Below are 16103 nucleotides of genomic sequence, written 5' to 3'. Positions count from 1 at the left end.
TTGGAGTCGAGGGATATTTTACAGACAGTACTTTGTTATTAAAAATAGCAACCCTGAAAACATAAACCTTCCCTTTGTTAAAGAAACATTAAAATTGATCTATGCACTGGGATGTGCAGAGAAGCAGACATAATGAAATTAAATTCAGGTCAGGAAAAATAAAATTACTGTACACTGACATAATTAACTTTGTTGGCGTCACAGAAGCAATCGTCTAACTGGCCTTTTCTTACAGTCAGCTCTGGGGATTTGGGGAAGGAACTTCCCTTCTAATCCTCCCCACAGTCAGAGATGGGAAGATGAATTTGGGGTTTTCCAGTTCCAATTTTTTTTTTTTTCAAACGTTTTAATTATTACTGACTACAAACCTAGGTAAATGTTGACAAGTAGGCATTTTCCTAAAGCCACTTCCTAAGTTAAAATCAAAACAGCCCCGTCTCATTTAAATGCGATGGTCATCTGTCTTTGCCAAATTGAGGAGAAGCTAAGAGAAGAGTCCTCTGTGATTTGCTACATTTACTGTATACCCCAAGGAAACAAAAAGTTTTATACCTCTTGAGCTTATCTATATTCTGATATAATTACAAATAAAGGATCTGTTTTTGTAATAGACCAACAGAATAGACCAAAAATAGTGGGGTGGAGAGAAAATCATACATAATTTGTATATTTATTTCAGAAATTCATGGCATACAGAGTTGAAGGAGAGATAGATGAAGCTAAATACAGGGAAAATCTTGAAGAAAATCTTAAAGAAAACCTTCAAGAACTTCATTTTCAAAAAACTTGAGAATGGGATGGATGTTCACCTTCCAGTAGGGCAACCCTAAATATACAAGCAGAGCTACAGTTGAACAACAAGTTGAAAGCTTATGCATGTATTAGAATAGCCCAGTCAAAGTTCAGACATTACTCATATTTAAAATCTATAGTAAGACTGGAAAATTCATATTCACAGATACAGAATACAGAAGAATTGCACACTTTTCTGGTAGTTGCACAAAGGATTAGACATTTGTAGGCTATCTTTTTTAAAAAACGTTTAAGTGTCCTAGTTGAAAATGCAAATTTCACACAACATAAGGAAACCACTTCCGCTTCACAATTACTGTTGGCTTGTCATATGAAATCCAAATAAAATATATTAAAGTTTGTACTTGTAACATAACGTGAAAATGTCATGATCTGTGTTTTTCCTTGTTTATTTAGAGTTTTCTGTGTCGTTAAGTCTCTTCGTTGTCCTGTCCTCCCCTTGATTGTTCCCAGGTGTGTCTCGTCTCTGTGATTACCCTCCCGTGTATTTAACTCCACCTGTGTTCCTTGTTCGTCGTCGGGTCCTCGTCTATGTCTAGTCAGTTCGTCGTCAGTGTTTCCTTGTGCCTGCTGTTCGTTGTTTTGACTGGCTTTCCGTAATTAAAACATCATATTCATCATACCTGGGTCCGCTGCATCTGCCTCACCACTCTCACCACCCGCATTTCCTGACAGTAGGACCCGACCAGACCGAACGGTGAGGCTCGCTATTATGGACCCAGCTGGAGTGAGGTTCCCTCCGAAAAAGCAGAGCGGACCGAGGCGGAGATCCAGCAGGGAGGACAGGGAGCTAGCTGAAGCTCTCGCCGACCTGCAGCGGGAGCTTTTCCGGGGAACAAGGCTGGTGTTAGCACCCCCCGGGTACGGCCCCCGTCGATTCCTTCGTCCGGGAAGCCAGCGACCTGAGCCGCCGGTGGAACCGGCCCCTCGTCGCTTTCCGGAAACACCTCCTCCGCCGTCTACCCGGAGACAGCGACGTGAGCCGCCGGTGGACCCGGCCCCTCGTTGCTTTCCGGGAACACCTCCTCCGCCGTCTACCCGGAGACAGCGACGTGAGCCGCCGGTGGACCCGGCCCCTCGTCGCTTTCCGGAAGCACCTCCTCCGCTGCGAGCTCGGAGACAGCGATGGGAGCCGCCGAGGGACCCGGCCCCTCGTCGCCTTCCGGAGCTGTCGCCCCCGCAGCCGGTTCCAAGGCTTCGCTGCGGCTCGCCCCCGCAGCCGTTTCCAAGGCTTCGCTGCGGCTCGCCCCCGGAGCCCGTTCCGAGGCTTCGCTGCGGCTCGCAGCCGCTTCCGAGGCTTCGCTGCGGCTCGCCCCCGCAGCCGCTTCCGAGGCTTCGCTGCGGTTCGCCCCCGCAGCCGGGACCGAGGCTCCGCTCCGGCTCACCTCCAGCCGGCGCACCCGAGGCCGAATCAGCCGGCGTTCCAGCCGGCGCACCCGAGGCCGAATCAGCCGGCGTTCCAGCCGGCGCACCCGAGGCCGAATCAGCCGGCGTTCCAGCCGGCGCACCCGAGGCCGAATCAGCCGGCGTTCCCGCCGAGACCCCGACTCCCGAGACTCTCTACGTTCCCTCCGAGACCCCGACTCCCGAGACCCCCTGTGTTCCGACCGAGACCCCCTGTGTTCCAACCGAGACCCTCTACGTTCCTTCCGGGACCCCGACTCCCGAGACCCTCTGCGTTCCTCCTGAGACCCTGACCCTCTGTGTTCCTCCTGAGACCCCGACTCCCTGTGTTCCTCCAGAGACTCCCTGCGTTCCTCCCGAGACCCCGACTCCCGAGACCCCCAGTGTTCCGACCGAGACTCCCTGCGTTCCTACCGAGACTCCCTGCGTTCCGACTCAGACTTCCAGCGTTCCACCCGAGACTCTGACCTCCAGCGTTCCACCCGAGACTCTGACCTCCAGCGTTCCACCCGAGACTCTGACCTCCAGCGTTCCACCCGAGACCCTGACCTCCAGCGTTCCTCCAGAGACCCTGACCCTCTGCGTTCCCTCCGAGACCCTGACCCTCTGCGTTCCCTCCGAGACCCTGACCCTCTGCGTTCCCTCCGAGACCCTGACCCTCTGCGTTCCCTCCGAGACCCTGACCCCCGAGACCTTGACTCCCGAGACCCCGAGGACCAAGACCCCCTGCGTTCCTCACAAGACTCCCAGTGTTCCGACTCAGACCCCCGGCGTTCCCACCGAGACCCCCTGTGCTCCACCAGAGACCCTGCCTCGGGGGGCTCATCATCGCCACCTCCCGGGCCGCGGACAGCCGCTGGACCGCCTCCTGGGGTCCCGCCTCTGTGGTTCCCGCCTTCAGCGCCGCGGACGGCCGCCGGACCGCCTCCGTGGTTCCCGCCTCCAGCCCCGCGGACGGCCGCCGGACCGCCTCCGTGGTTTCCGCCTCCAGCGCCGCGGACGGCCGCCGGACCGCCTCCGTGGTTCCCGCCTCCAGCGCCGCGGACGGCCGCCGGACCGCCTCCGTGGTTCCCGCCTCCAGCGCCGCGGACGGCCGCCGGACCGCCTCCGTGGTTCCCGCCGCCGCGGACGACCGCCGGACCACCTCCGTGGTTCCCGCCTCCTTTGCCTCCGCCCACCCTGTGGGTAGTTTTTTGTTGTTTTTGGACTCTTGGCCCTTCTTGTTTTTCCGCCCACGATGGTGGGTTGTTTTTTTTTTTTGTTGGTTTGGACTCTGGCCCGCCGTCCGGCACCCCTCCACCCACCCTTGCTGGGTTTTTTGGTTGTTTTTTTTTTCTTGGGCGTCTGGTAGCCGCCCTTGAGGGGGGGGTACTGTCATGATCTGTGTTTTTCCTTGTTTATTTAGAGTTTTCTGTGTCGTTAAGTCTCTTCGTTGTCCTGTCCTCCCCTTGATTGTTCCCAGGTGTGTCTCGTCTCTGTGATTACCCTCCCGTGTATTTAACTCCACCTGTGTTCCTTGTTCGTCGTCGGGTCCTCGTCTATGTCTAGTCAGTTCGTCGTCAGTGTTTCCTTGTGCCTGCTGTTCGTTGTTTTGACTGGCTTTCCGTAATTAAAACATCATATTCATCATACCTGGGTCCGCTGCATCTGCCTCACCACTCTCACCACCCGCATTTCCTGACAGAAAATGTACCAAGGCATGAATACTTTTTCAATGTACTGTACATTCCTTTTATAGTAGGAATTGATTGGCTCCTACTAATTGTGATGTGGGTAATTTTGGTGTCGTTAAATGATTACGTTTGAAATTATGCTACTGAAATGAAAGCTACTTTTTAAAGATTTTCTTTTACCCACCTTTACCAGGAGTTCCCATAAATTTGCAGGGTGCTGTGTGTATAAATTGTAGGGTGCAATGTTTCTTGCAGCTTTCAGACAGAACAGCCGCTGAAAGAGCCCATCATGAGGCCACTTTGGCATTCATAAGCATGATTGATGACACAAGGATGGAGACAGCGCTTGAGAAATCCCCTCTGCCACGGGAAAATTGATGACTGTTTGGACTTTTTTTGTCCCCCTGACGGTACCCCCCATGCCGAGAAAGATTCACATTACATTTTATAGCTGAACGGCGGCACAAACATTGTTGCAGCCATATACAAACACAAAAACCAACCACGAGCCATATCGTCTGCACTTTCATCGCAAATACTTTGATGCTTGTTGAGGGAAATGGAGAAACATAAACATGCCACAGATCTATTGAAATTCGTGATCCCTTTAAGGAGCCTCTGGATCTATTTCCACACGTGTGTACTGACAGAAAGGTCACAATAATTTCACAACCTATCACCGCTGCAGTGAGATATGCTGGAGAGGCAAACTTGACATGGTCACTGCGAGTATTTACTGTTATGGCCCTTTTCATTGACCGGGGTAAATCTGCACAAATCAGAGTCCTCAGTGAAGGTTGTTTGCCTTCTGTATGCAGAAGATCACATAAAATATCAGCACAGTTATTTCTGTCCTACTTCTCTGTACTTACTGGCAGTAAACAGAGATGGACGTCAAATGTTAGTGCTGAATAGAAGCTCCACTGAATCCAGCAGACTGCTGTGTGACTCACTTTCCATATCTAGTCTCAGACATTGGGTAATCCTCTTGGAGGAAACTGAGACAGCAGGGACAAGACCAAACCCAGATCAGATCCTTAACAAGTGCTGTCAAAAAGCAGACTGATGAAGAGGATGATAGTTAATTTGTCACACCCGAATTAAAAAGTTAAAGTTAGACGCGACTTGGATTTCTGGATGAGTGAACACCAAGGTCTTTTATTGCAATCCACAAGTTTATCAGGATGTAGCTGCTGACAGGTTTCAGCCATGGTCAGCAGGCAAAGGAACGGCCTCGGGGTTGTCAAATTACCTTCTCAGCTTTTAAACTTTGGATCATAACAGTCTACTTGCTGTCATGTCATCTGACCCGGTTCCTCTAATCAAACACAATGAATCATGGAAACTAAGACTTTCATTTTTAACTCTAAAACCATGTTTTGAACACCGGTTTAGTCTATGTGGAGTTGGCATAGACTGGTATGAGATTGTTATGATATAGTAAGATTGAGTAAAACATGACCTAGTTATTCTCAAACAGAAAAGCAAACAGTCTTACGACACTGCTAAAATAATATATGAGAATTTTAGTTACAATATTTATTCTTTATTGTCATTTTAACAGTCTTAATATAAATATAATACATTATAATACAATTGAAAAGTATTTTACAGTAATTTTATTCAAAAACACATACATAAATTCATTACTGATATACAATCATTCAATAAGTTAGAATAAATTTGCTAATAAGGGTAATTTGTCAGAGTAAAAGTATATTTTGAAAATATGTCCTTTTAAAAAGTACATATTTTCATAATTAAAAATTATGTTTAAAACCTACTTAAAGGTTTTAAACATAATTTTTATTCAGCCGTCATTTCTGTCATAAAAATGTTTTACTTTATTGGTCAGATGAAATATTTTACTTCTAAATGTTAACTTTTCATTTGATGTAAGAATTAACAGAAATAAAGGCTTGAAAACACGAGTCTGTGTGTAATTAATAAGGTAACTAATATAAGGAGTTTCACTTGGTGATTTGAATTTCAAAAATAAATGAACACTTTAATAGTACTGTAATTTATTGAGGATGACTGAATGTCAACTGTTTGTTTCTGCTAAATTTGATAATTATGGGTTTCAGCTAATAGACCCACCAAATTCAGTTCCAAAGAAAATGTGAATATTGAGGCGATAAGGAAGCCCAAACTGCTTTGAAAGCAGTTTTCATTCTGTCTGCATTGTTAGATCTGGTGTCTCCCACCTTCCTTTAGCTATATTTCACAGATTCTCTATAAGATTTAGGTCAGGTGAGTTTGCTGACCAGTCAAGCACAGTGATCCAGTGTTCACTGAACCATGTACCAGTGAGGACAGGTCTAAGGTCCGGCTGAAAAATGGAATCATCTCCAAAAAGCTTCTCGGCAGAGGAAGCAGCAACTGCTCTGAAATATCCTGGTAGATGGCTGCATTGACTTTTGAATTGATAAAACATAGTGGACCAAAACAAAAAAGCTTGACATGGCTGTGGAAATGTCACTCTGCTCTCTACTCTTCCTCCTATAAGGAGGACTACAGAAGGAATAGTCCAGTTTCTCCCACTAGCCTAGGTAAACTGCTTCTGATTTTCCCACTGGTTCAGGAATGGCTTAATAGAAAAAAACCTTCAACTCATGCCTTTTGAGCAGCAGGGCTGAGCCAAGCGCTTAAATTTATAACGATTTATCTCTAGCCAAAAATTTAAATGGTAAAAGAAAAAAAGGGAAAGATCTAATGAATAGCATTTAAAAAGACAGTAAAGAAAATCTGCCTTATATAACTTGATGTGTAATGTCTCAGTCTAATCTCATGTCTCACAAAGTAACAGGATTGAAACGCTGCTCATATTAAAAGCTGATGCTCAAAGCTATTACAAGAGATTTCAAGGAATCAATCCATGGCAGTTAATCACTCTACAAGCACACACAGCATGTAGATAAAATGACTCATTTAGACCAGGACCAGTAATATCAGAACTGAAATTTTTCCCGTATCATCAGCGAGCTATAAGAGTGTGGAGGCAGCTGCATGGCCAACAGAAACACTAAGCATGAAGCTTGGAGAGTCACTCTTCACCGAGACCCCCAAGGACCAACTAACATACAAGCAGTGCAATACGAACTCCAAGGTAATGTTGCCACTTAAGCTGTTCACCGTCTGCCACACACGCATGCTCCCGTGTCACCCCTTAAACAGTTCCTTAACACATTGAAAGCCCCCTGCATTGCCATGCCACAATTGTTACATAATTACATTTATTGCTGTTTTAGGGGCTAGCAGTTATCATTTTGTGTGACTGCTTACATTATGCACAAATGGCAGATGTACATCATTTTTATACATGGGCTTTAAAGTGGACTTCTGGATTTTAAAATGACATCTTTCTCTGTTCCCCCTTCTTTTTCTCTGGTTTTATAACGATGTAAAGGTCTATCACTGCCAGCTGCTTATCTTACAAGTAGGTAATATTTCAAAGGTTCAGAATCAGAATTCATTTTATTGTCCATATGCAAGAAAGCAAGCAAAACAAAATAAAAAAATATCAACTCAAATAAATAAATAAAATTCAGTATGTGAAATTAAAAATAGATCTTTATATATGCTGCATAGAAAGACACATAACCTTTTCTGCAACATTACATTACATTTTGAAAAGGAATCTTGGGAGAGATTTTCTATGTCTTGATGGCACAAAAATGTAAGCTCTGGTCATAATGAACGCTACAGAGGTGCAACAAGAAGTTACTGGGTTCTACTTGGAGTTTGCATATTCTCTCTGAACTGTTGGTCAAACTAGGCTCTCTAAGATGTCCATGTCTGTGCATTATTGTTTGTCTTGTGTGTCTTTATGTTGCCCTACAATGGACTGGCAACCTGTCCAGGCTGCACCCCGCCTCTTGCCCATTAACTGCTGAAGATATACACCAGCCCTCTGAAACTTTCCAAGGATAAACTGGTTTGAATAATGAATAGATATATCGATAACAGATGGATGACCCAAATTACCCTTGTTACAATTTGAGGAAATAGGTGGAAGTTTGCAAGTTTGAAAACACCATCGCGAATGTGAGAGTACGAGGGAGGCAGCTTAATGTTGTGGGTGTGTTTTGATGCAGGAGGGGCTGGTGCACTATTACACAGAAGCAAAACCTTGAGATCAGACAGGAAAGCAAAGTTTGTGTGAAAATGAGTATTTCAAAAGGGCAATGAGCCAATATATAAGTGAGTTGCAAAGTTCTTTAAGGGCAAATGGCATGGCGTTTTAATCCTGTCTTATTCAGATATAAACAGACAGGCCAAGCAACAACTATTCACATCAGGTATTAAAATCTGCCGCCAGATACTTGGTTTACATGCAAGTAAACATTTCTCCATGTTATTCACATAACTATCAGCTCAATAATAGAGATGAGCTCTGATGTGTTTCTGTAACATCACAATTACATTTAATCACTTGCGCTACGTTATTATTCAGACATTTATCATGCTTGAAAATTACCTATGTTGCATAATGTGAAAGGTCTTTTTGTTACAAAACTCTTGAGGGGTTCAATTATCCATCTTAAGAGACACTAAATGAGAGGGGAGAAGGTGAATAAATAATGTGTGGCTTCACGAGCTCAGTGTCAGCAAAAAGACACTAATGATAAAAACAAACAGGCCGCCCCCCCTCAACTGTTAGCTGTGCAAAACATCTATAATGCAATCAGAGTGCTGCGTTAAAACATTAAGCATGCTGCCGTTGAGCTGATATTCTGGTTAGGTGGTTGACTCAAGACACCGTACAAAAATATATGTAAGCAGAACCAGCTGGTGCTGGTTGGTGGAGTTGTGAGGGAATACATGTTCTACTACAAAGCTGTCCAACAAGCATTTAATAAAATTTACTGTCTTTAATCTATTCCTTCAAAGGGCTGTTTGTTAGGCTTTAATTAGCTGACAGCAGTGATGGAATGTTCTCCTTAGTAAAATGAGAGTTATCTGGGTAATAACTGCAGCTTGAAAGAGAGTCCTTTCAGGTCAGAGGGTGGTCCTTCATTACTACTTAAGAGCGATTGTGGTCAGACTGCCAAACTAATCCAGATTTTAAAAATAAGATAACGCACCTTCAGTGTGTCTACACCTGCATTTAACACCGTCTTTTACTGCCAGTTGTAAACAAGGTCAATGTATGAGTAAATGAATTCATACAGTCTGTTAACCAAGTTGAAGTATTAAACCCCAGACATGCCATCTTTCCATCCCGACCCCCCAAACACACATCTATGCCCGATCAAAAAGGATTAAATGCCAACTCCAGTTCCTCCAACTTAACAGTTACCCAACTCAATATTACATGGACCCAAGGTTGCTCAATGGGACAGAACTAGTACACCCTTTACTTGTGTGGGAAATCCAGAGCTCAGTTTCCAAGAGGCCTTTCTTTCCTGCCAAACTCCTATGTCTATTTAAAGAGGCCATGGCAAGGTTAAACCTCCAAAATGGTCACTGCAATCTTAATTCTACTGTGGGTGAGAAAGATTTATTGCAGCAGACACCTAGATAGATCAAATCATTAGCCTTAAGAAACAAACGCATACAGGACTGTCACCAAGTAGAGGGAGAACGAGTAGCATGCAGCCTCCACTAGAATTGTGAGTTATTTTCCAAAGATTATACTATATTTTGACTGATTTGCAGTCAGTAGGAGGAATCCAACCCTGTTATAAAACAACAAAAGTTTATTTAGGTTCAGGGTTTTTTAAGCTTCCTCTCCATTCCTGAATACTTGTGTGACCAGCAAACCTTACCTTCCAACGAGGAGACTATTATTTCCAAGCAGAGAGTGAGGCACAGGTTGAGTCAAGTATAAATTACTGTGGGTCAGACTTTTGACGAGTCAAAAAATGTGATGCAAATAAAGCTTGCTCCACCATTTTTAAAAATAAGAAGTACTTTCTCCACTCTTCAGAAGGACATAAACTTAATGCCTCAATTTTTTATTTATAATTGATTATTAAACTAACACATTTGCTACAGTTTGGATGATCAACTACAAAGGAGATCATTCTAAATTGCATGGCTTAATAAAAACACAGTGGAAATGTTTTCTTTACCGTCTTACACTTGTTGCATACAGTTGTTCTAAATTACACTTTTGACAATTTAACGTTTCAATCAAGAAGCTAATTCACTTGTTAGTCACGTCATGATTTAATGTGGGATCTACACTGTTAGAATAAAGATGTTGCAATAAGGAACACGCCTGCAGCGGATGATTTTTGCTGAGTTGCATGTTGTCTCTGAAGGAATTCTTTTAATCTTGCACCTCATTCAAAGATCACAACAAAAGTATTCAGGATGCCGTCATTCTGGTATTAAAGAAAAAGAGAGAAATTTATCACTAATTTGGGAGATTAGCTGTGATGTCACCAACACAGATCCATAAGATTTAATCAATTTGTTATTCAACCAATCCCTGAACAGGTGTGCCTGTTATCAAATATGCAGTCGTTAATGTGTGCCAGATTCCCTGCTTTATAGAAAGAGTCGCTGATGATGGAGCATTACGCTAATGACATGTGACATGTGTCCGGCTGGGACAGCTTGAAAACAAAGCCTTTTGAACTCATTTGAAACTGATTTGATTTGTTTTGGGTTGTAGCAAACACTGTTTTAAAGTTCACACTAGAACTTATATTATTATTTCAGTTTAGCTAAAATGTGCACATCATATGCTCATAGTTAAGGCAACAACAGTAAATGATGTGTTAATTAAATGAAAGAAGCATAAGGTTTGAAAATTTCAGTGCACAACAATGGCAAGTACATCTATAGGTGTGCCAGTTGCTCCATTATGCCTTCTTTGTGTCTTTCTAAGTAACAAACTTTATAGAAGGTTGCACAATTACAATGATGGCAACAAGAACAACAATAAAAACAGATGTAGTGATGTTGCCGGGGTAAAGCGTGTATGGAGGCCTTAGTCCTTGACGAGGCTGTCACAGGTACAAGTCCTGGCCTGATGACCTTTGCCGCATGTCTTCTCCCTTTCTGTCATAACCCAGTTTCCTGTCTGACAACTGTTAATAAATACCAACAAAATCTTTAAAAAAAAAACAGAATCACTTGTAATATTTCCTTGCTGATAACGTTTTGCTTTTCTTTAGATCTGAACACCTGATCAATATTATGAGCGATTGCAAAAAAAAAGTGCTTCAGGTTTTTTGATAGAGGTAGTCATTTTGAATCCAACTGAAAATGAAAGATCAATGAGATCATCCAATTTTATGATTCAAAGGATGTGTCACTAAGCTTTATCTGAATTTTTTATTAAACTAAGAATAGGGCTAAGTACATGATTTTGGTCGACGTATTTATACACAGAAAATGTTGGGAGACTTTGGTTTGACGCATTTGTTGAATAGCGGAAACACAACTGTGATCAGAATAAAACTGATTCCAACCTATTCCTAATTGGTTGAGGCTTTATAATACAAAAATAAATAAATAAATGATCATTATTGTAACCATTAAGGACGAAGCAATCAGTGGTTCTAATGATTATCATGAGAACTTTTCAGCAGTTTATTACAGCTGTTTTAAAAATGAAATTACCGTTAAAACAGCACACTGTTACCATGATTTTAAAAGCAGAAAGTATTTTCTAAGAACTAGGGCTGAAGCAATTCCTTGAATGATTCAAGTACCTCGATTGTTAAAATTCCTCGAGGAAAATTTACGTGTCTCGAAGCTTTGTTAATTTATGTTTTATTATTTAGTGCACCGTGTTCCGGCTGGACCATTATGTGCGTTGCGTGGAGCTCTGACTTCCGCCTCTGAGTTGTTGACGAAAGCTAAGTGTTAGCGGCATAACGTACAATTTTCAAGTTCAGCCCGTGGGGTTTTTATTGATTGATGATAATGCCCGGGTTTTCATCGTTTTTGGGGGACCAATAGACATGCTTTAAATGACTGGCACGATGCCTGGCGTACGGCAGCTTTTCTCCTCTGGGCGCTGTTGGTTCAGAGCGAACAGTGAGCGCTGCAGGAGTATTTATACAGGTGAGCGGATAGACTGAACCCGGCGTGCGGCTGAGTAGTTGATGCTTACAGTGTAAGTGTAGCTTTACGGACGAACTGCACAATACATTTCATATTACCCCAGTTTCAACAAATGGGTGGCGGAAATCATCATGGCGGTACATGGCTGGTAGATGAGTTTCTGAGTGTGACAAACGAAGGTGCCGTAAATATCTAGTATTGCTCCTCCCGTTCTTACGTTAGTCCCCTGGTCTACCGGTCGTCTCCCCACCCCGGACTTACGTTCGTCTGTACCCTGGTCTATTTCCTCCCCTTTGCCCCCATTTTACGTTTGTTCGTCTTTCCACCCCGGAGTTACGTTCGTCTGTCCCCTGGTCTATTTCCTCCCCTCCACCCCCATCTTACATTGGTTTGTTCGCCTCTCCCCATCTCCCCCTCTCCAGATGACATTTCCCGTATTCTCAAACCCAAAGCTTGACAGGTATGGGGCAAGATGAGAGTTCATTTATTAAACTGATTGAATATGAACACATAAACTAAAAGCTGGAGCATAGACATTCTTTATAAGCGTATTTGTGAACCTGCCTCTTTATTATTAAATTGAAAATAATTTCAGATCTTTGTATAACTTTTCTTCAGGTTAACTTAGAAAGTTACAGGTTAATTTTCTAAACTACAAAAAATAACTGTTACGGAAGCGCAAAAAATTGGACTGATATTGATATCCGATAGTAGCACCGGTGTTATGCCAGATATACCAATATTTTAATTTGGAAATTTTTTTATCCTATTACTCAATTAATTGTAAGAATAATCGATAGGTTACTCAATTACTAAAATATTCGTTTACAACAGCCCTACTAAGAACACAGCCTCTCAGACAATTTATCTCAGGAGAAGGCATAAGGATGTAAAAGTAAAAATATTTGAATTCCAAAAGAATCTTAAACATGTTGGACTTCGAGAGGAAAGCATTTTGAGGATTTTGTTTTGTCCTTACTACATACCAAAGGAAACAGTACTACTAGTCCTTTGCCTCCAGCAGCCACTCAGTGCCTGAGTGGCTGCTGGATTGGATTACCTTCTGGTAATCCAATCAGTTAACTCTGATGCCCTCCTCAAAATGTTCTCATTTGTCTCTCTAAAGCCCTTTTTCCACTGCAGGGTCCGGCCTGGCCCAGCCCGGCTCCATTCGACCAGGTCCGGTCCTACTGGTCCTATAGCCCTGGTCGTTTTGCATTGAGCGGGATCATCACGTAAATCGAATTCTTCCCCCAAGCGACCACAGAACGGTTTTCTTCTTGGGTCTCCCGTCCCGCTTTTTCTGTATGCGCTCATGAGCCGAGGAAGCTGAGGGAAACATTTACCTCAGCTTTACATTTATGGGTCAAGCTTTACCCTCTTTGGCTGAAGAGGCGATTGTAATCCCAGTGTAGGGTAAGAATAGATCATGATGGGAATTTATTGATGCAGCATATTGAAATGACAGCCATCGAGAAAGTCTAGTTCTCCTCTGATCCAGAGATCTGATCTTTGTCCCGCCCCCGCAGCCAATGAACCAATCAACAGCTAACTCCAAACCGGCCGGGTCTGGCCCGCCCGATTGGAACCGCAGCTCTCGGGGTTCCAGAGAGCGGCGTGGTACCGGGCTGGAAGTGCTCATGCAAAAACGATCAAGCCGGGCCGACCAGGGTCCAGCTGTCCAGAGCAAAAGGGGCTTAACAGCTTGGAAGTTTTCTTGAACAAATAGCATTATATTTCAAGGTCTATTATTTTTTAAGGACAAAATACGGAATCTTTTTTTTTTCCGGACAAAAGCATAAATATGAGTTGCAAGAAAATGCACTTTGCATGGAAAGCGTTTATTTGAAGCAATGATCATTTGTGAATTTGTAAATTATTGTGTTTGAGCAGGGAGTTTGATGAAAATGTGAAAATAGCCATTTCTTTAATAATTCAGAAATTATTAAAGCCACAACCGATTCCACATTCCATGATTCATTTAAACCCATTTGTACATGCATGAGACAACAAACCTCAACTGAGTTCTTGACAAATATTTTAAGGCAGCTACCACAACCTATTACCTAGAGCTTTTTATTAGCTCTAGGTAATAGAGCTAATAAAATATAAAATATGACACTGACCCACGAAAATTACAAAATGACCCCTAATCACGTAGTGTTGCGTCTTCCACAAAGTGACCATTGGAGAGTAGAGTGACTGGTCAAATACGTAACACTTTTTAGCACCCCATAGTAATGTGACAACTGTTTGCCCCAACTCTAATGCCTTTGTCATACTGATAAACGTGATGAGTTTCAAAACAGTAATCACAATACATTTTTTTAAAAATAAGAATAACTAATACTTATTTGTATTTATTTATTTGTTGTTTATCCTAGTGATTAGAGCTTTCAATTTAGAACAAATTTTCTGAAAACATAGTTGAAACCATGGTAACACAGCTGTACTTTGTTATTTCGTTTAATTTTCACTGGACAGAAGCTGATTTCAGCACACTTAGCCACTTTTTACACCTGTCAGTCAGGAATCTCTGCTGGACACAGTCAGACCTGAAACCATCAATGAATTCATGAGGGGACCCTAGCAGCGTTGGAACATTTGGAAAGAAGTGAACATAAGTAAACAACGAGCAAATCTTCTCACTTTAATGAATAAACCAGACAGATCTATAGCCACCTCACTGGTGCAAGCTGAGGGACGCATGGAGGCTTCAACCTAGTCTTAATCAATATCCAGATAGTTAAAGCCCTATAAGCAGCAGATCCCTCACAGGAGGACTTTAAGTGACAGGTGGTTGATATGTTATATGAGTGATCTGTATAATATGCAAACTAAGGGTCAAAAATGCAGTCCCTTTTTTTAAAAGTGACCCACATTAATCTTTATGGTTGTTAATAAATTACTTTATAGCAATCCTGAACTGTCAGAAAGGTTGCGCAGACTTACCCGGGATCTCCTGGTGAGGAACATGTGCGAAGGCGAAGCCCCTCTCTTGGCAAGCCTCTCTCACCTCGCTGCAGTTCCGTGCTTTAAAATCTGCTCTTGCTGCGACTGACAGCACAGAAAAAGTGCAGATGATAGTCTCTAGTCTCAGCATTGTCCACTTGTGTAAAGATCCTTCAGTGATTTCAGGTTCCCAGCCGTGAAAAAAATTAAATTAAAATAAAACAAAACTTCTCCCCTCCTGCAGCAGGTCCGCAGGTACTTAATGACTGCTCATGTACATGTTATTTGGAGCTCAACTAGTATGAATGTCTACCGACACATTTCCCGGAGCAGAGCGGCAAGTCGAAGCGCGGCCAAGAATAAGTGGCGCAGAGAAAAGGACTGTGTAGGTGTCACATGAATTCAAGAGGGTGGCTCAACTTGGTCCAGCGAAAGGAGCCCCTCTGGAGGCTGCGCTGAAGTGGAAATGGTGAGGGCTGCTGGAGAGCGCTGCGTGTTCGGATCAGACGGACCGACAGGACAGAGCGGGACACAAAATATGAAGTGGAATCAAGCCTCATCCATTTCAGCTCAGCGGGGAAACGGGCTGGACTGACGTATAGAAACAAATATGTTGCCACCCCTGGTAAATATGGAGATTCTTTGTATAAATGTAGCTTATGCAGGATTGTGTATTCACTCTGAAATCTTTACATATAGCCCAACATTTAAACTCAATGCAATCATTGAGTGTGATGCAATCCCAATTGAGAAATAATTTAGGCTGCCCCAATAATCTAAATGACGACAAATGTCAAAACTGCAAATGTTTAGTTTCATCTATGAAGATTGGACCCTGCATGGAGGGGACTATGCTTCCAAAGCTTATAAGAAACATATTTTTGGTTTATTTAGAATATAAAGAACTAAAAAACACACAAGATGTCATTATTTATTGGGAACTAAATGCTTACAATCATAATTTAAGATTTTTCCCCTGTGTGAATATGCAAATAGCAATATGGCTTTCCCAAATTGTTTTAAGGCATAATAATTTCAATCAATATTAAAGCAAACAACTTGGTACTGCTTTTTTTTTGTTGTTTTTTTTTTCTCCAAAGATGGTTTTTACAGCCAGGGTACCACTTACTATGCACCAAGTGATTTAGTTAAAAACAATTATTTGCATGCTGTTTGTTTCCCCCAAGGATTAAATAACTCAAATTAGAGATTACATTTAACTAAGATTTTCAGAGT

General features: G+C 42.7%; 1 protein-coding gene across 2 annotated transcripts in view; it reads right to left on the bottom strand.

Moving 5' to 3' along the window:
- LOC114148266 (glypican-6-like) overlaps positions 1–15385 on the bottom strand; it is a 107724-nt gene extending 92339 nt beyond the window's left edge. Inside the window, exon 1 of one of the 2 annotated variants that reach the window (XM_028023423.1) lies at positions 14868–15385. In XM_028023423.1, the coding sequence (XP_027879224.1) occupies positions 14868–15018 (151 nt within the window). In that variant the 5' untranslated portion in view covers positions 15019–15385. The remainder of the gene's footprint in view (positions 1–14867) is intronic. The other variant, XM_028023422.1, reaches the window with a different exon arrangement.
- Positions 15386–16103: the final 718 nt, after the last annotated feature.

The sequence above is a fragment of the Xiphophorus couchianus genome, chromosome 7 (assembly GCF_001444195.1).
Source record: "Xiphophorus couchianus chromosome 7, X_couchianus-1.0, whole genome shotgun sequence".
NCBI lineage: Eukaryota > Metazoa > Chordata > Actinopteri > Cyprinodontiformes > Poeciliidae > Xiphophorus > Xiphophorus couchianus.
Note: the sequence above shows the minus strand (reverse complement) of the source record. Positions and strands in the feature narration are given on the sequence as shown.